Below are 22638 nucleotides of genomic sequence, written 5' to 3'. Positions count from 1 at the left end.
GTCACATTGCAATTTATAGCAGCAGACCATGAGGTAGAAGCTCCAAGGAAAGCATCCTGCAGCAACAAAGGACATGTCAGTGCAAATTCTCCAAGCACCAATTTGCAGGTCTTTGGGGTTTGTTCTGTTGAAGACTTCTGGGGGGCTTTTTCTTCTTCTTTTTTTTTTTTTTTTTTTTTTTAAATTAGAGAATAGAAAGAATAAGAGACCTCAAACCCTCACACTTACTTGTAGAAGAATGATTGGTAACACCTTAATCCAGACCAGGAGTCCACTGGATGAGGTGCTGTAAAAAAATACTCCTTTACCTTCACAGAAGTCACCTTTTCCTGCTTACCTGGAAATATCATCCACAGGTAGTTATTCTGCATCCCAAGTCCCAAGCTCTGCAGGAAAGACCTAAAGTTTTTCCCCTGCTGCAGATGCTCAAGATCTTTATCCAAACTCTCTTCAGGGCCTGATTCAACCAAGCAATACACTGGCTAGTATTGCTAGTAAATAGAAAAAATTTATTAAAAGAACCCCCATCCCTACTCTGGACCCACAGTACCATGAAACAACATTTCCCCATCATTGCTCAATCACCATTCAAACAGGAAGCAAAACAAGACTTTCATTTTGAAGTACCATTTTATTTTCTATTAGGTTTGTATACAGAGCTCCAGCCTAGTTCAGACAAACTGTGTGCTGCAGTAGCAGTGGGGACAGGGGTGCTTGCATGCTGTGCCTTTGCAAGGCAACCACGGGCAGGTTTGCAGGGCAAGGTTTTCGTAGCAGCATGGGGCAGGGGGTACAGGGGTGGATTTTGTGAGAAGACACCAGAGACTTCCCTATGTCTGACAGAGCCAATGCCAGCTGGCTCCAGGACAGACCCACCCCTGTCCAAAAGTGAGTCCATCAGCAACAGTGGCAGGGACCTGGGACAAGGTACTTAAGACGGATGAAACAAAACCTGTGTGACTGCAGCAGAAGAGGAGAGTGAGAATGTGTGAGAGAAATAACTGTGACAACACCAAGGTGGGCAGCAGGTGCTCCAGGCGCCAGAGCTGAGCTTCCCCTGCAGCCAGTGGAGGCCCATGGTGGAGCAAAGATCTACCTGCAGCCTGTGGAGGATCCCAGACTGGAGAAGACAAATGCCCAAAGGAGGCTGTGAGCACATGGAAAGCCCATGCTGGAGCAGGTTTGCTGGCGAGTGACTCCATGGGAGACCCATGCTGTTGGAGAAATTTGAGAACTGTCTCCTGTGGGAGGGACCCCACAAAGGAGAGGGAAGAGTGTGAGGAAACCTCACTATGAGGAAGGAGTGGCAATGACTGATGAACCAATCACATTCCCTGTCCCCCTGGCACCACTACGGAATGGAGATAGAGAAAATTAGGAATAAAGCTAAGCCCAGGAAAAACGGAGGATGAGAGGAAAGTATTAAGATCTGGGTTTATTTCCCATTATGCTACCCTGATGTGATTGGTAATAACTTAATTTTTCTCCAAGTCAAGTCTAGAATTGGTGATCAATCTCTCCTTGTCCGTATCTTGACCCATGAGCCTTTTGTTTTATTTTCTCTCCCCTGTCCAGCTGAGGAGAGAAGTGATGGAGCAGCTTTGGTGGACACCTGGTCTCCAGCCAGGCTCAACCCACCACACCACTGCCCCTACAAAGCACCACTTTACACGCTTTTCAGAACACCAAAGCAGTGAAGTAGTATTTGCACAAAAAAATTGCATTATAATAGCAAAAAACGTGTAAACATTTTTAGCATTACTCAAATACACCATCTACCTTGAATACTGGGCCACATCCCTACAAGATAATGCATGTTACAGGACAGCTCTCTGAACAGGGCCTTGTTGTGCTTGTAAGATATGCTAAGGGCTGCTATTAAGTCTCCCAGTGCAAACCCCTTGCTCAGCCTTTGAGCCAAGGGCTGGTTCTGTTTTGACCAACACAGTCCAGATATCCACATGCAAGTGGCACCAAAGGAAGAATTTGGCCAAACTGCAGCTCAGCTTTATCTTTCAGCTTCATAAAATATGTCCTTGGTGTTGGCTCTTGGTGTTGTTCTCTGGTAATTCCAAGTGGCCAAATCTTCCAAAACTTTTCAAAGTGACCTCTGGCTGTGGTCACTTGCCTTAATACCAGGGATCAGACTTTCTCTAGGAGACAACACAGGAAACTCCCCTTGAAGTTAAAATGGCAACAGGGAGTTCACTGCCTTTGAAACCAGACAGCACGAACCAGCTTTTTAGACTACTGAGAAATCTACAATCCAGTTTTTAATTTGAAATTTTAAAAATAAGAACTTTACCCTAGAGCTTTGTATTGCTGGACTCTCTTGTTAGAGCATAGTGCATAAGCCAGAACTGCAGCTGTTTGGGCTGTGGCTGCACCAGCACTAGATTTGATCAGTCACTATGCTGAAAGCCCTCCATCACTCGCTGTTCCATGGGCTCTTCCTCAAGTACCTGTTCCAGTAAGATCGGTTTGCAAATTGGAGGAGAAATGTGGTCCAGACAAGGTCCAACAATCAATGCATACTGTACTATGGTAGGGGCTTAAATTGATTTCAGGCTTTTTTTGCCCATAAATTAATTTCTATTTGAAATAGCTTGATTGAACCTGGACAAATGGGTATTTAAACTTCCCTTAAAAGTTCCTTTGTAAACCAGAGCTTTGGATCTCATTTCTCTCAGTGGCATAGCAGGTAAAGAGGAGTGAGCACACCCATTTGATGTTATCTAGGGAAGGAAGAAATGAGCTTTTCTGTTAATCCACCCTCAATGCCTGCCTACACAACAGCAGCAGAGAGTGCATTGTCTTTTCTGGAAGCATTCACCCCACTATGGAAGAAATAATGGCTTTTGTGCTTTCTGTACTCTCAGATCCTGACAATCCATGGTCAGACAAACCCACACACACTGATGCCTGGTCTGGGTCTCTCATCACAGCCAGGTTTCTGGCATAGTTTTAGTAAACTATCAAACTACCTTATTTTGAAAGCAAGATAAGGAGGAAGAGAAGAGGTAAGCATGAACTGTTTCATGAACTTCACAAACCAAGAAAACAGGTCACAACTCTGTCCAACCAAGCCTGTCATCCTCCTCAAGATGCACAGAAACTAATCAAAGCATAAATACTCAATGAATGCCAAACCTGCAGAGTCAGGCAGGTTTCTTCTCTCTGCAGGAGCTTAAGGAGGGTCTCTCCATATTGCTTACATTTTGTTTCCATGCACAAGAAGTCTCTGAGAGGTATTTATTCCATTCACATGAAGAAACAATTTCATGTACTTGAAAGACAAAAAGGATGGCAGCACAGAAAGTTTTCTTCATTACAAAGTGTTTTTCCATCAGGCAATTATTTATAAGAACTTTTGTTAACACTGGAGTTGAGGCTCTGGAACAAAGTGGATATATTGTTTACTAGCTTTGCCAGTCAATCTCCTCTTACAAAACCTCTCCCTTCCCCCTCTGCTTTTCCAGCCAAGTCAGTCCCTTGCATAGCTCAGGAGTTTCCTTTGTCACCAAGATCTCCTTTTCCACAAATTGTCCCTTGAATAATGCCATCTTCAAGGTAGTGGCCCGAGATATCCGTGCTCCTGCAGAGAACTGTTGAGGGGATCCGAGATGAGCGTCTCTCCTGGCTCTTATCCTCAGAGGAGCAGCAAATCATCCTTTTCATGGTAGCCCACATCTCATCATCTTTGTATGAATAAATTATTGGATTCATGACAGAGTTCAACAGGGCCAGGAGAAGAAACCACCTTTTAACATTCTGAATCCCACAGTCAGTACAGTTCAGGCCATCAAGCAGTAAGACGACCAGGCCAGGGGTCCAGCAGACAACAAAGGCACCTAGAAATATAGGAGACAATAAAATGAAAAACAAATCTGACTTCAAGCTTCTAGGATTCTGGAGTGTTTAACATCTTACAAGATTACTGAGTTTGTCAAAAATCTACGCAAAAATGAGAAAAGCAGGAGTGGACAAAATGCTAATGATAGCAGCAAGATTGTATCTGCTACAGCTCTTCTGCCAAGCCCTGAGCAGGAGGCAGAGCAGCTCTCAGATGACTGCAGGGAGCAAGAATCTGAGCTGCTGACAGCATCAACTCAAACACACGTGGGAAAAGGTCATCACAACAGTGATTTATCCATGCTGATAAATAAACAAGAGCTCTGGAGCATTTAAAAGCAGAGAACTGGTGCTTGAACACACTTCCTCTGTTCATCTCTCTCCTGTACTGGAGGAGAAGATATCAGGTGGTTCACTTCCACCGCTGCCATAACATGATCCAAAGAGACGAGTCTCCAGCCACCCTACAGCTGACTCTGCAGTGCTTATTAATAAGACAGGTATGACATAATTTAAACATGTCCTGGGTGGGAAACCCACAGCTGGTGTAGGACGCACGCCACTGCCTACAACCCACAAGCACTGTGAGCATCCTGGTCAGAGCTGAGCCCACCTCCTTCCACTGCTCCCTGCCAGGCTCTGCATGCTGAGACACAGTAATTTGGCTGCAGGGAAAAAAAATTAGTTACACAGGAAAAGAGAGGAGAAAACAAATAGGTGAGTTGGTGAAGGTGAAGTGAAGGATGTAGCTGTAAAAGCAAAGAAATGAAGGGGTGGGAAAAAAAATCCAAAACCAAACCACAAAAAGTATGAGGAAGTAAATGCATAGTAGTGGTGGAGGAATAGAAAATTCTGCAAGAGAGGCAAAAAAAAATTAAAGGGAGAATAAAGGAGAAGAGATCTTAGACAGACTGAACACAGCACAAAGAAAACATTAAAACCACAGCTTAGAAGGCAGTTCAACATTGAATTTTCACCTTTCCATGTTCCTGCACACCCACACCATAAGTGAGGGTGAGGAGGGTAACACTGCTACCAAGTGCAGCCTCAGCCACAAGCTGGAGAGGGGCCCTGGAGTGCCCCATCTGCCCCTTGGTCTCCCCACTGCGCTGCACCCCATGATCCCCTGCCCAGAGCCCAGGGAAGGAGTAGCCATATGCATGATAATACTAACTTAGCACAAGCCACAATTGCTGTCTGACATACAGAAATAGAAAATTACAACTCTGCCCAGCAGTCACAGTTTGAACAATGTACCAAGGAAATTCCAATCACTTATCACAGCAGAATTTCCCCATTTTGGAGCTTGGAGAAAAAATAATTCAACAAATAATAGCATCTACATGCCTAAAAGCTCTCTGGGGATATGAATTTCTGTTCAACAATTTTGGTAGAACAAGCAAGTCCACCTCATCTTTTAAAAGCTGCTGGTACTCCCATATCCAAGCTGTGGAAGCCAGCAGTGGGAGGGATCACAGCAGGAGCAGGCAGTGCTCAGCAGCACCTCGGGCACCCCAGCACACTCTGCTGCACACACGGGCTGGTGGCAGCAGCTCTGACACTTCTCCCCATTGAGGACTGGAGTGGACATTGCCCATATGGCAGGCAGGCTGCAATGCCATGCCAAGTGGATTTGTGTGAAAAATGTATCCGGGATGAGGTGCTGTGGATCTTGCTGCAACCTTGTGCTCCTGGACTACAGACAAAATTCATCTGATTTATTCTGTTCTAGGCAATATTCTAGGCAATACTGAACAGAAAGGCAAGAGACCACTGTCTTCAGAAACTGAATTTTCTACTCTGCTGTACCAAGATTTTTGTGATGCTAAGTACTAATTTCATGGTGTTAGTTTTGAGATACTGGTTAACATCAGTAACATTCCTCCATTGCCCACTGGCACTGGGAGCTGCAGGCTGCTACCACAACACTTGTTTCCCCTGCTCAGTCTCTGTACCACACACTGGTTTGGCTCCTGCATGTTGAGTAAGCAGTTGTGAGCAGGGCACCAGCTCTCTCTTATCATCTACAATGGAGAAAACACTGCACAGATTTGCTGTCCTGGGGTTCACCAGCAATTCAATTTTAACAAGTAACTCAACCACCCAGACAATACTGTGCCTAGTTAAGTGTCTCAGCAAGTATTTGGACACAGAGCTTTCACTACCTACCAAGGGTCACTGGCACAGCTGCCAATCCACCAGCCCCATGCAGAAACTGAGATGGTAACAAACCTTCCTGAGAACAGATGCTGAAAGCATTTTGACCACTTGTTGCAAAAAGTGTGTAAGGTACAGCCATGCTTTTATGGAAGTCAGCAGGAAAGAGACACCCCTAAAGGCACATTAGCAAAAGACACTGAAATCTGTCAATCAAACAGAACCAAAGATTGCAGGCAGGAGTAGTCCATGAGCTTGCAGGATGTAGCCCTGTCTATCTATACAAAAAAACCCTAAAAGGTTTCAGCTGCAAAAGTAAGGGAAGATAAAAGACCCAAAGGGATGTCTCCACACATTTCCCACAACTGAAAACAAGGACGGGGCAATGCAGTGACAGTGCCCAAATTACAGGATAATGCTTTCTCAGGGCTGCTGCTTTGACTCCATCAAAAACACATTTTGCTCTTAGCACCACAGAGATGAAAGTGAGGCACGTCTCAGACTCACAGCCTTGCTCAGATTCTGTTATTTTTACCACTGAGTTTCAGAGGGAACCATGGTTAAGCATAAAAATATACCTTAGTCTCAGCCCTTCGGCAGTTTTCTTGTTTGCAGAATATTTATCCCATAGGAGCTTCCCCTCCCTGACAAAATGCCATACTCCAAAAATAACTTCTGGGACTCTTTAAAATTCACAAAAGTGACATGAAATACAGCCTGGCTGCCACATAGAACAACTCGGAGTCTTTCCACCAGATTATGGGAGATCAGGTGTCACAATGCCTCAAGGTTACTTTGAGGATTTTCCATTAGCTTTAACCATGATATTTCTTGTAGATTACATCATTTCTGTTTAAAAATTAATTTCTGTGGATCTGGAAACACTACTGATGCTTCAACAGCATCATTTCATAAACTCCTGCACACCAAGGCTGTCCCTGAGCATGCCAACATCAAGAAAAAAAGAGTGCAGGAGGTTCCAGCTGCCAATGCCACATGTGCAACCAAGTTAAAACAGCAAGTTACCAATTAAACTATAAATTCACTGAAACTGAAAATCGTCCACCCCAAAGCTGTTATTTCAGCAGGAATCTTGCTGCCAGGTTCAGAGGAGCTACCACATACACAACCACCTGAAAATCACACACCCACGCACCTGCAGCCACTCTTCTTCAAAGCTACAGTCACAAACTGAGCTGGGATTATGCCACAAGATCAGCCCAAGAGGATTTTAGCCCATTTTTCTTGGTTTCACATCTTCCAGATTCAACTAGGTAACTCCCTGTGGTTCAGCATGTCAAAGGGAAAGCCTCACTCCCATGCCATGATGAGTTATTTTGGGAGTTATGGCAGGAATATGCAGATGACAGGGACCTGACTCCCAGCCTCTGGCAGGGACCCTCTGAGCCTAAGTGAAGGTGCAAAAAGCCACCTGAAGCTGTTGTCATCAGGAATCCATGAAATGACACTAAAATCTCAATTCCCCCAACTCTCAAATCCTGCAGGGCCACAGGAGAACACCCAGAGAGGACAGGGATGTTTTGCTGGAAGGGCAGCCAGCCACAGCCCAGCCTTCCCAAGGAGGGAGCAGAGGAAGCTGGGAGGAGCAGCATGCCAGCAGTACCCAGCCACACACATCCTCCTTCCACACAGCAGCACAGGAGAAGGATTTTGTCCTGAATCTCCCATGAAACCAGCAGAGCACATGAACAAAAATGTTGGGGTTTATTATGCTTTATCCAGCACAGCATCTTGGAATGGGCTTTTAATTAAATTTATATCAGGCATGTACTCCAAAAGCATTTTCAGATGTTTTGGAAAAAAAATTAAAAATAACTGCTTTGGGCAAAACCCACGAGCAGCATATAGCTCCAGGCTCTTGCATCAGTGGTTATAAGCAGAATTTTGGAGCAATCACTTTGGTCACTTGGTGACTCCTGTGATAAAGTCCAGAAAACAAGCTATTTGGTTTTTAATATATTTTGCACACAGTGCTTGAATGACTTGGGCAGGAGAGCACATTTCAAACTGTTTAAAAAAATAAGTCTGCATTCTTGAAAATAAATGGTAATAAAAAGCCCTCAGTCAAAATCTGGATAACTGATATGAAGTTATAACTTATATGCCAAGATACATTTCCTTTCACCCATGAGCTTGAAGTAGACTGTACACCCAGCAAAACCAGCACTTAATTTAACTTCTTTGGAAGCAGGCTCTCTTTCGGTTTTGTTTCTGACTGACAAGCAAATATACAAAATTATGATCTCTAAAGTAGCACTCAGGCTAAGTTAAATTTTCCTGGCCCAGCACACAATAACATTAAATGTTCTGCCTCAATTATAGCTCAATTTCATGGCTGGAAAGCCTTATGCTGTGAGTAAGAGGAAGCTGATGCTGAACATCAAAGCAACCCATAGTCCAAAGGCCTCACTCCCTAGTAAAAGAAATAATCAAGTTCGAAATGAGATTTTAAATGGGGTTTATTTCCACACAGCAGCACTGTCACAGAGAACACTGAAGGCTTGCCACAGGCTAAAGGACCATAAGGGATGAGCAAATGGCATCCCTGTCCCTCCAAGTCCCACACTGGCTGCAGGGTGCAGTTCTGCCTTCAATAGAAATGCTCTGAGAACCACTTTTTAAAAGTGCTGTTTTCTGTCTCTTTCCAATGCAGCACTTAACTACAGGCTACTCATCCCTATGCATTAGGATAGGATCATATCTGGAGCAATTCAGAGCTGACCTGCAGGGATTTTGTCCTTCCAGGTGTATGGTTTAGGTTTCACTGCACAAGAGCTTAGGCGGGGCAAAAGATCAACCTTGTTCTTGCAAGTCAAGGGCAGGGGGCAGGAACAACCACCAAACTGACTCTCAAAAGAACAGCTGGGCAAGGATATACAAAGAAAAGGCTCTGGCAGTGGACATGTCAACTCCAGAAGGCACAGAAGTAAAAGTGAGAGCCTTGTACATGCTTGAACTATCAGTCTACTTTCTTTCACAAGGTCAGGCACTGTGAAGTTTAATGGAATTCAGCTTCTGAAGCTCTTTAAGACATCATTTGGCGGACAAAGGTGTTATGTAGCTCAGCACTATTATTTCAGGAAAAAAATAAAAAAATCAGATACCAGACTGTGCAAACAGCATACAAAAACTGCAAGGGGAAGAAAGTGTCCTCAACTTGAACTTCCTACCCTTTTAAGTCCTACCTCCATGAAAAATTACACTTTTCTCCCAGAGCTCTTTAATACTACCACGCTGCAGTATGACACAACTGTGGCCCAGGTATACATGACCACCAGCTTTCTCAGAAGCTCCAGCTTTGCTACATTGGCTCATCCAACCTTTGAACAGCTGTTAGAGCAGTAAAGCCGTATTTGTAGGTTTAGAGTCCTCCACCACCACCTGAGCCCAACTCCAAAATGTCTCAGTGTACCCCCAGTTCCACCTGGAGCCCTGCTCACATTATATCTGGTTTCCAGGGTGCATCTTGTTCAGATTCAAGTAATTCTGTGGAAAATTGACTGCTACAGCTAGTATTTGTTCCAAGGATCAGTCACCTGCTCAGTTCATCTCCAATTTAATGTGCACTACATCACAATTCCCTGATAAAGTGATCCAAGCTGCTTAAGTATCAACAGCGACTTTAAGGTAGAAGCCAGGGCAAATCTCATGTTATGATTTAGAGATCTAAGGCTAGACTGTACCATCATTATCTAAAAGTATTTTGCACCATTCAATATCCACAGAATGAAGGTGAACCCTTCCCTTGAAAATCAAACCCCTATCATAATCGCAGACCCACAAGCCATTCTCTCCTTTCCCTAGGGAAGGTGCATTTCCAGGGGGAAGAAGTTTCTATGTCCAGGAAACAGCCAAGAGGAAGACATGCAAAGAAAACGATCAACAATCAACATTAGTGCTCATGGCCTGGTGCAAATATTAAAAAAAATTATTTTGAAAATGTTCTAATGGGTAATTATAAACCTTCACAAACCTTTCTCCAAAGTGGTTTTGTATCTTTCTGCTTAAAAAAAAAAAAAGCCAAAACCCTTAAAACCCTTTACCTTCACAGTTTTTGCTTTGTAACAAGGCAGCTATACTTTTCTTCTGTGTGTTGACCAGTCCTCTATCTCATGTTTCTGCATAGTGCAACAGCTATTTCACTGTCTAAAGCACACAGAAATCCACATGCCTCCAGCACTTACAAGTTCAGTGAGGTTTTTTTTGTGTTAGGAGGGCTGAGCAATTTTTGTGGAGTTTTTTGTTGGTTTGTTTCAAATGAAAATTAAACCAAACCAACACAAACCAATTCACTGGCACTGCTAGCCTCGCCCACCATGGTTTGTAGCCTCTTACCCAAGACAGTCATGACAGTCTTCATAAGCTTCACAGGGGTTCTCCTCCGGCTAATGGACCCACTAGTGTGTGACGACAAGACGTTGGTTTTCCTCTGGACGTACATGTAGATTCTTATGTAAACCACCACCATAATAAAGAAGACAACCAGGTTTAAGACGCTCCAGAACACCAGGTAACTTCTGCTGTAAATGGGTGCCAGGGATGAGCAGACAGTAATGTCACAGAGACAGTTCCAACCCAACGTCGGAACAGCACCCATGAAAATAGCAATGGCCCAAATTGATGTAATTAAGAAGGTGACTCTCTTCTTGGTGAGATTACTGTGGATCTTCATCCGCATGATGGACATGTGGCGCTCCACAGCGATGACGAGCAGGTTCACCAGGGACGCTGTCAGGCTGGTGTCCAGGAGACCCTGACGCAGAAACCAGCGGTTAACTGTCAGTGTCTTAGACACCGGGCCCGTGTTGAACATCAAGAAGACATAGGCGATTCCAGCAAAAAAGTCTGCAGCTGCTAAGTTGGCCAGAAGATAGTAAAAGGGAAAATGAAACCTCTTGTTCTTCACCACAGCTGCTATGACCAATGAATTTGAAATGAAAATGAAGAGGCAGAAGAACGTCCCAAAGCACAGAACACCAATGAGCTGTGGTCCTGTCCACTCATCCGCTGTGTCCGTCTTTGTCCTGTTATAAAAGAAGTCCATGCGCTTGTCATAGTAGCATTCATTCATCCTGGATTAAAGCCCCTGCATCCTAGGAAGGGTGGAGGGGAAAAAAGCAAGAAGATTAACAATCAGCTAATAGTCCTCGCTTCAATCACCATACCTTTGTTTTTGGGGGACAAGGGGCTGTGCCAGAGGCACAAGAGAGTGTGTATATGGAGGCCTTAAATAAAAATTCAAACTGTATAGCGTTTATGCAGAAGATATTCTGGAGGACCACAGTGCATGATGCTCGGATGAATCAGGAATTCTGAAAGATTTTCCTACTTCAAAAATTCCACCACAGTTCTTTTGCACTAGCAGTCATACTGTACAGGCAACAAAGTGGAAGTTAAGAAAATTACTTTCTGGAGGTCATGGAGAAAATCTGAGCAACAGCCAAGCCATTCTTGCTATGAAATCCCATGTTTGAGCCACAGCCCCATCATTATTTCCATTTCTCAGTGTAGCCACTTGGGATAAGGAAGCATAACTCGTAACTCTTCCATTTTACTGGCTAAGCAATAAAAGGCCCATTACAGACAAAATACTTTTTGGTTTTCCAATTATATATTAATAAATGTAAAAAATGTATGCACAGAAGATACTACATGTATATATATTCTGAACTCATATCTTTTATTTACTACCAGAGGACTTAAGTAAATGTGCTGAAAAGAGAAAAATATTTTCTAGATATTTGACTATCCTAAAGCCAGGAATTATTTTACTGCGTTCTCAACCCAGACTTGTGAGCACCACACAGCCCAGTTATCTTTAAAACTAAAATCCAGTTCCCTACCCAACCACAGGTTAAAGCAAGCCCCAGGAACAGCAGTAGTGCTGGGGTTTATTTCTCATACCCACTCAGCACTATTTTGGACACAGGGCTATTAAACCTGATGATGGAGAGGGAGCCCAAGTTCCAGATTACATCACACTTCTGCTACTCTGGAGAGGCCAGTGTCAGCTGCCTTGGCCATTTTACTGCTTTTTATGAACCAGACTGAACCTGGACTAATTTACACAGCAGATCTGACAGCAATTACTCATGACTGCTGGACCCCATGCAGGGTCTTACAGCACAGAAGGGAGAATTTGTGTCTGATCATCACACATTCACTGTCAGTATCTGAAGAAGGGTTTAAACAATTCATTAATAGATATTTTACAGTTTTAGCAAAACCCAGGAACACTGCCATGGCACAAAATATTAACCACAGTGGCAACCAACAAAAAACCTAGAAAAAGTGGTTACAGGCAGAAAAATTTAAAAAAGTATAGGCTTTCCACCTCTGCAGCTAAAATTGTTGACAGATAAACATCAGGTTCACTTAGTCTGTTATTACCCTGTGGCTATTTTGCAGTTAAATCTCATCTCCCCAGGGACCGGGAAGCAAATGAAACAATCCCCGACAGGCTGGTTAATGCATCAGTGTTATATTAAAGGTTCCTTCCAAGCTTTAAACTAAAACAGTCCATTTATGTTATGCTACCTGTGTTATTTCGTGCAAAATTTACAGTATAAATTTTAAATAAAATTACACTATTCCATAGTTAGTATTTTCAAGAAATTTCTCTTTTTTAATATTCCATTCTTCTGAACTAGCTCCTTAGCCTTTTTTCCTTGATTTTTCTTAATTCCCACCTAAGTAGTCAACATGAAAGCAAGCCACTTGACATTGTTGTCCATTTTATTGCCCTCAAGAACTTGGGCAGCCACTTTTTTTACAAAAGACTAAATTACTTAAAGCATCAAATTTAAGCACATAGTCAGAACTAAGAACAACTACTTAAGGACAAGAAGTGGAAGGAAACAAGTAAATCATCCCTTGTGCTGAAATATTACAGAGCATCCCTCTATCTAAAAATAAAAAAGCCTCAGCAATACAGATGCACTGCAATGAGTCAACTGGAATTCAACACCCACTGCTCCCTGTTCACGGCAACAAGGGGGAGCTGGGCAGTCAGTACATTCCCCATTCTCACCTAGGAATTACTCAAAATCAAATTCAGTCTGTAAGTGACCAGAAGTCCCTGAGGAGCTGCAGACAACAGCTACTCAAGTAGCCGAGTGCTGGGAACCCTGCCAGCAGAGAAGCCTCTGCTCTAACACATCAAGGCAGCAAAGGACCTACTAAGCTTGACATTAAGCTTTTACAGAACAGCCCAAATGCCTGCAAATAGAAGCAGCATTTTGGGCAAGAATGGCAGGGTAAAAAAAAAAACAAAAAACAAAACTGTGAAAATTACAGGGAAGGTTTTCTGAACATGTTGTATCTTACTGTGTAATCATCTCAACAGATGAATCCTTTGCTTGCAGTGACAAAGAGTAAAGAAATCTGCAGATGCTTTTTGCATCTTATTTGAAGTAGTAACTAAAGAAAAAAAAAACATTCACACATCCATAATTCTCTACTGAAATAATTACACTACAAACACTTACTGTCACACAGCAGAGCTCAAATGACAAATGATTTTGAAAGAGATGTCTTGAGGTGTTGAGGTAAGATGAGAAGGAGTAGAAAAGCATCCAGCTGAGGTCTCAGAGTCACAGGGCAGACTCTGGAGATTTCCAAATGGAAGCTGCACCAATGCAGAAGCTGAACTGGAGCTAATTTACACCCCAGTCCTCCAAAGCAGAGATGCAGCACTTGGCTGTCTGCACCAGCCTGTGTGCAAAAAGCACTTACAACACCAGGGGCCTTGCAGGCAGTGGTTTTCTTCACACCTCTTTCTGAAGTCCTCCCAGCAGAATCAGCCTGGTCTCAGGGGAGCTGTACACAGAGCTATGCAGCTGAATCCTCTGTGGTCCTGCCCCAGTCCACACCAGGCACCAGATGTAGGATAGGATATCGCATAGTTCCTGGCATGTCACATGTCCTGGCAGAACTTTCTTCTCCAGGTCTTCTTTTCTGCAACCAAATCAGAGATGCTTATCTTAATCAGGGCAGATTTAAACTTAAGAAGAAAAAAAATAGCCCTTAAATATAGCCCTTCATTAAAAGTAATCCTTAAATATTACATATTTCAGATCTGTTTATTAAGTAAACGAGAATTTGAGTATTCAGGCAAAATATTGTTCCAAGTTAGTAGAAAAACAGCTAAACTTGCCAGTCCACACTTAAAAAGGCAAGAGAGTCATCCAGAGTCTGCAGCAGAGAGCTCTCCACTTGTGCTACTCACTTTAAGAATTGCCTTATTTTGCTTTGCAATTGGCCCTCCCAAAATTGGTAGTTCTTGGGTTTTTTTATGAGAAAGGACAGCCAACAATCTCTATGCACTTGTTCTACAGCACTTGGTGTTTCCTATCCCACCATGCAGACCTCCAGCAGTTATAACATATTGCATATTCTACAGGTAAGCTGAGCTAACAGCATGCTCTTTCACCTGCTGGCAAATACATCAAATCTTGTCAAGTGCCAAAAGCATATCCTTGTCTAAAAGGTTCTTTTCCTCATCTCTATTTAATTACCTTATTTCAACCAACAGTGGCCACAAAGGTCATGAACTGATGGACTATGAGCTCCATTTTCCTCTACTACTCTTGAGTAAACATTCAAGATTTTTCTCTTGAGTGGGAAAAATCCTCTCTTCCACAAAATCTCAGAGGATTTGGGATTTTAGTTAAACTGTTCAAACACAAAGGCACACTTTAAGAATTCTTCCCAATACATAACATCTTGAACTTTATTTGTCTTAATGACCGTTTGTATATTTTAATTGATTATAAATTCCTCTATGAAAGTATAACTCCTACCAAGTCAGAATATGTTCTTCAAATAAAAGTCAAGAAGTTGCATTAATACGTAGGAAAATATTACACTAGCTACCTGAATAAAGGATATAGTGAAATAAAACCTCACTTAGATAATGTTTTCAACAAAAAGTTTGGCTAGTTGCAAGCTAGCATGCTTTAAGGGTTGTTATTCAACTGGAATCCTGCTTGCTTCAATAAATTCACAAAAAATCTGTATATTTATAATGAAATTAAATATCAGTTATTGAAGTCAAGGATTTTTCTGATTGAAACTAGGATTAAAATTAACTTTAAGTAATTTTGATTAAAAATTAAATCAGCTCTAAGTGGAGTTACTCATTATTAATGAGCATTATTAATATTAACAGTTCTGAAGGAAAACACAAATAGTATTTTAATGATAAAGTCATTATAAAATTTAGTCGGCATGCCCTAATGTGGTTCATGGCACACCCCCATGGTTTTCTGCCTCTTCCCTGTCCATTAAAAACCAGGATGTTTCAATACATTGGCTACAACTTTATTGAAGGGCTGGCGTCAATTTGGGGGACTTTGATGGCTGCTGTTTCTGTATAAATGTGAGAGGGAGGGAGGGAGGGAGCAGACAGGCCTGGGTTGGCACAGACAGCTACTGTGAGAGGGTTCAAGCCAGCTTTAGAGATGGACTGAAAGGTCCTCAGAGAAAAACTGAGCCTAAAAGGAGGATGATAGTGGTGAAGCCCTTTAGCAGGGCAGAAAGTCAGTGTAGGGGAGACGGAAGGGTGTTTGCCCAGGCAGAACACCATCCTGGTTTACTGCTGGTTTTCCTGAGCTGGAACAGGAATTTTTGTGCAGAATTTCAGGGCAGTTTAACACCCAAAATGATACATTCTGGAACAGGAGAGATGACAAAGCCAGTACAGTCCGGGCAGGTCTGTGAGACAACGCAGAGGAGCAAGCTGTGCCCAGGCTCAGCCTGCAAAGCAGGCAGGCTGCCAGCTCTGCCTGAGCACTTTGCCTCCCGCCTCCCCTTCTCCATTAGCAAAGAATAGGTATTAAATACAGATCTCCAAGACGTTTTGAAACTTATGACAGAAGTTTCTCTGCAGAAAGCTGAGTTTATCACACTGATCACAGGCACAGGTGGCAGAACAAGGAAGAGAGTCACTTGAAATACTCTCTTCACATTCAGACTGTCACTGCAGAGAAATAGCAGCAGCAATTGCCTACTTGCACATAGTCCTTTGGCTTTTTGAATTTGCCCTACAAGCAGCAGATGGTTCTTGAGAGGGCACCACAAAAGCAGTATCTGGAGGCTTGCAGCCTGTGCAGCCCCTGCCCAGGGCTCCCTGCAGCACTGCATTTCCCTGCCTGCACCCTGTGCCACAGGCAGACACAGACACCCTCTGTCCCGTCCTCTTCTTCTGGATAAACCACCACTGCTGCCTTTGTTTTTCCCATTACTGAAAAGCTCTCTCACCCTGCTCCCCAGAGGAAGGCACAGGCAGAAGGAAGCCAGGGTGCTGGGCAGCCAAAGCTATACATACCAGCAGTGGCAGTCCAGAGTGGGAACTGGTTCCTTGTTCCCCTCCACACCCTGCTACATGTATGGCCACAGAGGAAAACACAACTGAATGATTGCACGGTAACCCAAGAAACCCATCCAGCTTACCTCAGCTTAGAAAGAAATGCCAGTGCAGAAAAGGGTGTGTAACAAAGCAGAAGCCAAAAATGTTAATATGTAACTCTAAGGAAGAGTTTTGTGAGGTAAGTGCTCTGGTTCACTTTTCATTGTCTTTAATAGTTTATTGATATTATGATCTAAATAATTTAGAGAAACAAACTGAAAGGAAGCACACAGAGAACACAAAATTATGCATACAAATATATCTAAAGTTTTTTTTATCTGTTACTACTAGAGGATGTAATTGAAGCCAACATTCATTTAAAAGGTTTTACAGAGACAAATTATCTCAGAAATGCGACTGTTTTACATTTTGTTTATTAAAGAAGTTGTGCAGGCACTACCTGTACTTGAAACAGCATGGTACATGGTACACTTCAAGGACCTGAGAATGTAATTTTTCAAAAACATTTTTAAAATGCACCTTTACAAATTGAAAAAAAAAAAAAAAAGTTATGACTAAAAAACTATGAGGCCAAATGAGTAAGTTTTTCAACCAGAGAATTTGCTTATTTGTAAGGGAATCTACTTGTGGTTGTGTTTGGCTCTATTTTTTTTCTTTACCTGAAGTATCTCCAAGTTCAGATAACTGGCTGAACTCAAATCAATCACTCCCAAGCAGCATAATCTCATTACCTTGGTCTTCAGTACACTTTAGACTAAGGAGAGCAAAGTGCCACATTCATTTTCTCTCCGAACCTGTTTCACCTACGTAATGTTAACTTATGGAAATTACAGCAGCACTCATACTTTCACCATGATTCTGGTTATTTCCAGTAATAGTCCATTTCTGTGGTGTCATCTTTTGGACTAGGAAGGGAGTGGGGCAAAAGAAATGAAGATGATCCTTTGGCAGCTTTTAAGTACCCGTAGTGGAAACATTTAAGGTTTTTATTTATCATACATCCTGCATAAAAGACCAATGCTATATGGTACAAATATAGAGCCACAAGAAAAGTATTAAACATACTGAAAATGTAGAACCTCAAGACTAAATATTTAAAGTTGCAGAGAGAGGAAGTTGTACTGCCAGCCATGAACCACAGCACTCTGTACACACAGTCTGATAAAAGGCTTAAAAATCACTGTCAGGGCACACAAGTGTCACCCTGTGCATGTAAGTGACAGTGCTGTTCCTCTTCCAGACTGACAGTGGTAGTTGAACTGGGAAACAGAGCTACAGAGGCACCTCCACCAAGGTATTACAAAGCTCAGGCTCCAGCTCCTGAAATCCCTTTAGCTCTACTGCACTAAATTGCTTCTGAAAGCTCTGATACATTGCAGAAATTTGTTAGGGGCAGATAGCAAGTAACTCACTAGTTACCACAAGTTTAGACTTCAGACTTTGGTAATTTAAGACTTTCTGAAATTATGGTTTACTAGATCTATATATGGAGTTCAAACTAAAAACTTTGCTGCAAAGCCTTCATTTAGTCTCCTTTAAGTGTGGTTCTGGAAGAAGCTGGCAGGTCATCCTATAATGCGGAAACAGACACAGCATTTAAAGTATTTAAAAGTCATTCAAATAGCCTATACATTGTGAAACATGCCTAGAAGAAAATACCTGTTCTGCTTCTAAAGTAAGTTTCCTGTTTCTGCAGGACTTCCAGATCCTCTCACTGGTCCCTACCAGCTCCCTTTCACTATTCAACAAATCAGCTTCTTTTCACAAAACCTACAGAATGTGGATACAGACTATTTCAGCACAGTCCCAAACAACTTTTATAATTTATTTTCACCATATACTGATGAGGACTTAAATCACACCACTCCTGATTTAAACAAGTCAAGAAAAATATGTTCTCTAAGATTTCAAATCATATACTTCAGAGACTTTATTTTATCATCTGATAGCATAAAGCCTAAGCTGGAAGACATTCCTAAATGGTTAATGGTCAGTGCAGCACAGGAGGATAAGGACACAGCCAGTCTAACTTGCCTGAAACTTTCACCTAGAAATCTGAAAAAAAAGCTAAATACATCTCTCAGCTTCGCATGGGGGTAAGAACTGCTGCTCCTGTACTGGTTATGCAGATTTGGTTTGTGGGACTGTTTGATTGGCTTGTTTGCTCTTAGTTTAATTTTCAGTACAGAGATAAGCTTAGTGAAATCAGATTTTTCACTCTACAATTGGAATTGAGTTGTGCTTTCTACTGCACCTTTTAGAAGGCCGTAAGAATAGGCAACAAACCACACTCAGTACAGCTTAAAGAATAAAGCTACAGCAATGCAGCTTACCAGTCTATAACAAGAAATGTCTTTTTCTAGACTAGTATCACAGATAGGAGAGCAAACCTACGTACATGTTCTCTGGAAATACAAGGGTACAAAACTGCTTCCTTTCCCTCACCCCCCGCCTCGACTTTGTTTCCTTAAGGGAAAGAACTTATTATGCAAAATAATCGCAGTGTGTTTTTTCGGTGTATTGCATAGATTAAGATAACACCGTATTAAAAAAAGCCACTTAACAGCAGACCCTTTGCCGGCGCCCGCAGTCCCTACCAGCTGCCGGCACAGCCAGGGCTGTGCAAAGGGAGTCCCGAATGTATGGAAACTCACGTGTATGTGTCTGTACGTGCGCGTCCGTGTCCGCACACCCCGCGCCGTCTCTCCGGGACCGAGCGGCAGCCCCGCCGCTGCCCCTCCGGGCTCGGGCTGCGCTGTGCGCCGCTCACCGCCACGGCCCGGGGCTCCGGCACCACCGCAAAGACTTTCACTGAACCGCAAAAAGTTTTGTCAGCCCGACTCCAGGAGGAAAGGCGCATTCCTCCCGGAGCTCGTCCAGCCCGCCGTAACAGGGTTCCCACCGCTGCCCCCTTCACCGAGCCGTGCCCGCAGTAGGTGGCAGGGGCTCAGCCTGCCCGCCCCGGCCCCACTCACCGGCAGCCCCGGCGCGGAGCCGAGCAGCGCCAGCGCCGCCGCCAGAGCGGGCCCGCCCGCCCCAGCCCGCCCCGCTCTCCGCTCCCCGCCCCGCACCTGCCCCCGGCCCGCCCCGCTATCCGCTCCAGCCCGCCCCGCTCTCCGCTCCAGCCCGCCCCGCTCCCCGCTCCCCGCCGCGCCCCGCGAACGGGAGAGCTCGCCCAGGGCTTTGTTTCCAGCCCAGGGCCAAGGTTTGCCTCGCCCCCGGCACAGGCGGCTGTGGAGAACGCTAGCGGGACCCCCGGACGAAAGCTGCACAAGTCTAAAGGGCTGTGCTGCCCGAAAAGCCCATAAGAAGTCCATCATCATTCATAGATTAGGAAACAAATGCAAAAAGCCAGATAAAATTGCAATAACTTCTGCGAATAGATCCGGCGGGTACAGACAGTTAGAGCACCACACGTAGCTGTTCTGTGAAACGGTGTAAAAAGCAAACAAGAACCACTTCACACCCAACAGTGTGATACGGAAACTTGGCGGCTCATGGCACCTCCAAGGGGCAGGACTGAGCACACACAGCTTTGCAATCAAAGACAAGTCAAACTCAAAAGTAGATGGTAGTACAAAACCAAATCTTTCTGAAGCCTGTGATCAAATGGATCTGAGCCACTGCAGCCTACCTGAACCGCTTACAGAGGCCAGGTATATGTCCCCATAGTGCAGACCTAGGCACGGGTCTGCTCACAGCTGAAGAGCTGACAAAAGAAAATCTCAGCGGAAGATCCCTGCCCCACTTCTCAGAAATCCTGGTAACAATTACAGCATAAAACTTAGGGTGTTAAAAGCCTAGGTACAGCCTTGCACATTAACACTATATATGAAATGCCAAACAGACTCCATTCCAATTCTTTTTAACAAAAAAAAATAAGAAAAAGCACCAAAACAACAACAAAAAAAACCCCACCTCAGAATAAGAGCCGATTCTTATTGACCCTGTTCCCCTCACTTGAATGCTCACCTTGAAGATGGCTCAGGAAATTTTCTTCTCTTTCTTCCTGTCCATGTCTTTCTAATACACTGTCTCATCCATTTCTATCCTCCTTTTGTTAAGTCCTATAAGCAATTAACAAAAGCCTCTTATTCCCAGAGAACAAGACTATGAAAGGCAACAGCCCCTTTTCAATGCACTTTGCAAAAGTTTATGCTCCAGTTCTGCTTCCAATACTGTGCACCACCTCTTTAGCAGCTGGAGTGGGACCACCTATCAGTCAGCAACTGTGATCAAATCTGTGTTAATGTGCAGAATTCAGAGTCAACATATGCCAGATTTCCTGTAAAGTTTCACCTCTGTGGAATAGAGAGCCAGTAATAGCCTTCAGCACGTTTCTCTTATCTTTTTTTCCAAGAGGGGGGAAAAAAAAAAAAGAACACCACATGGTGAAGATAAAAATTGGTTTCTACAGCACATTAGTGACCTGCTCTAATATGGTAGGGCTGAAGCAGCAGTCTAGCTAGCAAGAATTTAATATTATTTAAACCATAAAAAAAAAAATCAATACTGGACAAGAAAGCTTTATGATTCCATTACAGAAATTAAGTCTTAAAAATAGTTAAGAATTATTAAGTATTCCCTGCATTCCTTTTGTTGATAATGCTGTCCCTCATTCCCTGAGGGGTTCTCTCACCAACATGTATTTATCTGAGCAATGGTTTTGGCAGGTGACATTAAGAAAGAGTTGGAGCTGTAATGAGGAGCCTCCGCTCCTGCCCCATGGCTCTGTGTCAGGGGTAGGGGAGGCACCTCACCTGCTGCAGGGAAGAGAGACATCTCTGGAGATGATGATGAGCCTGTTTCATACATCACACCACTAGTTATCCACACACATGCTTCAGTATCTGCTTTTGCTAGGTTCCAGTCTCTAGCCCAAGATTTAAGTACTGGCAGAGGGAAGAGCAGTAAGAAAAACACAGTTCATTTTCAGACATGATGGAACTGTTTGATTTAGAAAGAGGCACTCCAGAAAGCTAACCAGTAAAATAGAAGCAAATTCAGAAGACACCATCATCTTGTACATATCAAAATAGATTGCACATTCTAAGGGACAGGGGCACCTTAGCAATCAGTTAATGCTGATCCTTCTGCAGTCTACAGAAAAGTTTTTGGGTTATCCAGAGCCCCAGAGCATACACCAAAACCACCAAAATATACACAAAATACACCAAAAGACCAAATTTCCCTACACAAGTTCTGCAGATTAACACCAGGATAAAAGTTGACTCTTCTATTGACAGTGTTAGACAGTAATGCTCTGTTGTTCTAGATCACGTAATTGATGAAAAGACAATTACAGAAAAACTTTGCTAAAAGCACAGTGGCTTGGTTAGTGGTAGCAATTTATATATAATATATATATAATAAAAAGTTCTCACAAGCTGTAGTGAGATTAGGCCACAGTAACACATTGCATAGGCAGGGATGGGAAAAAATTCACTGTCCCAAATACATTTCAGCAATAGAAGCATTAAAATGTGCAGAGCCTGGATGCATAAAAATCCTGACACCAAAAAATCTGTTCTATACACCTAGCTGCAGCCTAAGCAAGGCAAAATGGCATTCACTTTCAACAACAACAAAAGTTTAATTGTTACAAAGGTAAACACTAAGCAGGAGGTTAGAATGAACAATTTTTAAAAGGGGAAAAAATAAAAAAGCTGCCACTCACCAGGGCAGCATTTTGAATTGCCTTTGCCATTTGAAACACTAAAAAGCCAGAACCTGCAGAGAACACCATTAGTAGTTAGGAACACATCAAGTCCTGGCCAAAACACTGACATAATCTACTGAAGAGTGTTTTTTTTAGAGAGCAAATAGCGGAGAGACAAAAGTGGAGCATCTAATATAATAGTACACCCACCCCAGGAACTGTCAGTACTCCTGAAAGTTTTCAGAAATACCTGGTTAACATTTATGCACTACTGTCCTGGAAGTGCTTTGAAGTTCCCCAAAGTCCTCTCTTCTCACTGAAAAAAGTTTATGAAGAGGCATGGGGAAAGTACTGTCTTCATTGCTGACCATCCCAAAGACAGCTAGAAAGTCACCTGAACAAACCAACTGTGACACTTGCTACTTACTTTCTTCCAATTAATATGTGCTTGAAATATAATTCTATAGCACTGGTTTTTGCCTGAATTTGTCCTCTGGATCATGTCAATACTACAGTATAATACTACAAAAAAAAAAAAAAAAACAACAAACTTTCCTGTAGCCTTCAGATAATTCTTACC

General features: G+C 43.0%; 1 protein-coding gene across 6 annotated transcripts; it reads right to left on the bottom strand.

The window, feature by feature from the left end:
* Positions 1 to 611: 611 nt before the first annotated feature.
* LPAR3 (lysophosphatidic acid receptor 3) lies at positions 612 to 22591 on the bottom strand. 6 transcript variants are annotated; one of them, XM_033516326.1, is made up of 5 exons: positions 21160 to 22591; positions 20372 to 20466; positions 13518 to 13986; positions 10366 to 11123; positions 612 to 3851 (listed from the first exon to the last, which is right to left on the bottom strand). In XM_033516326.1, exons 4-5 carry the CDS (start codon positions 11099 to 11101, stop codon positions 3502 to 3504), a joined length of 1086 nt encoding a protein of 361 aa, XP_033372217.1. In that variant the 5' UTR covers positions 11102 to 11123; positions 13518 to 13986; positions 20372 to 20466; positions 21160 to 22591; the 3' UTR covers positions 612 to 3501. The 6 variants fall into 6 exon arrangements, with proteins under 6 accessions (XP_033372217.1, XP_033372220.1, XP_018863248.1 ...); XM_033516329.1 differs by having other exon boundaries at positions 13765 to 13986; XM_019007703.2 differs by having other exon boundaries at positions 13803 to 13986.
* Positions 22592 to 22638: the final 47 nt, after the last annotated feature.

This window comes from Parus major, chromosome 8, assembly GCF_001522545.3.
Source record: "Parus major isolate Abel chromosome 8, Parus_major1.1, whole genome shotgun sequence".
NCBI classification, from domain to species: Eukaryota; Metazoa; Chordata; class Aves; order Passeriformes; family Paridae; genus Parus; species Parus major.
This window is presented reverse-complemented; position numbering and strand designations above follow the sequence as displayed.

Bases quoted from the DNA above. Each gene is read 5' to 3' on its own strand.
- LPAR3 (XM_033516326.1), bottom strand. From the start codon at position 11,101: ATGAATGAATGCTACTATGACAAGCGCATGGACTTCTTTTATAACAGG. The intron at 3,852-10,365 runs GTAAGAGGCTAC...CTATATTTCTAG, and splicing joins GACTGTCATGACTGTCTTGG to GTGCCTTTGTTGTCTGCTGG.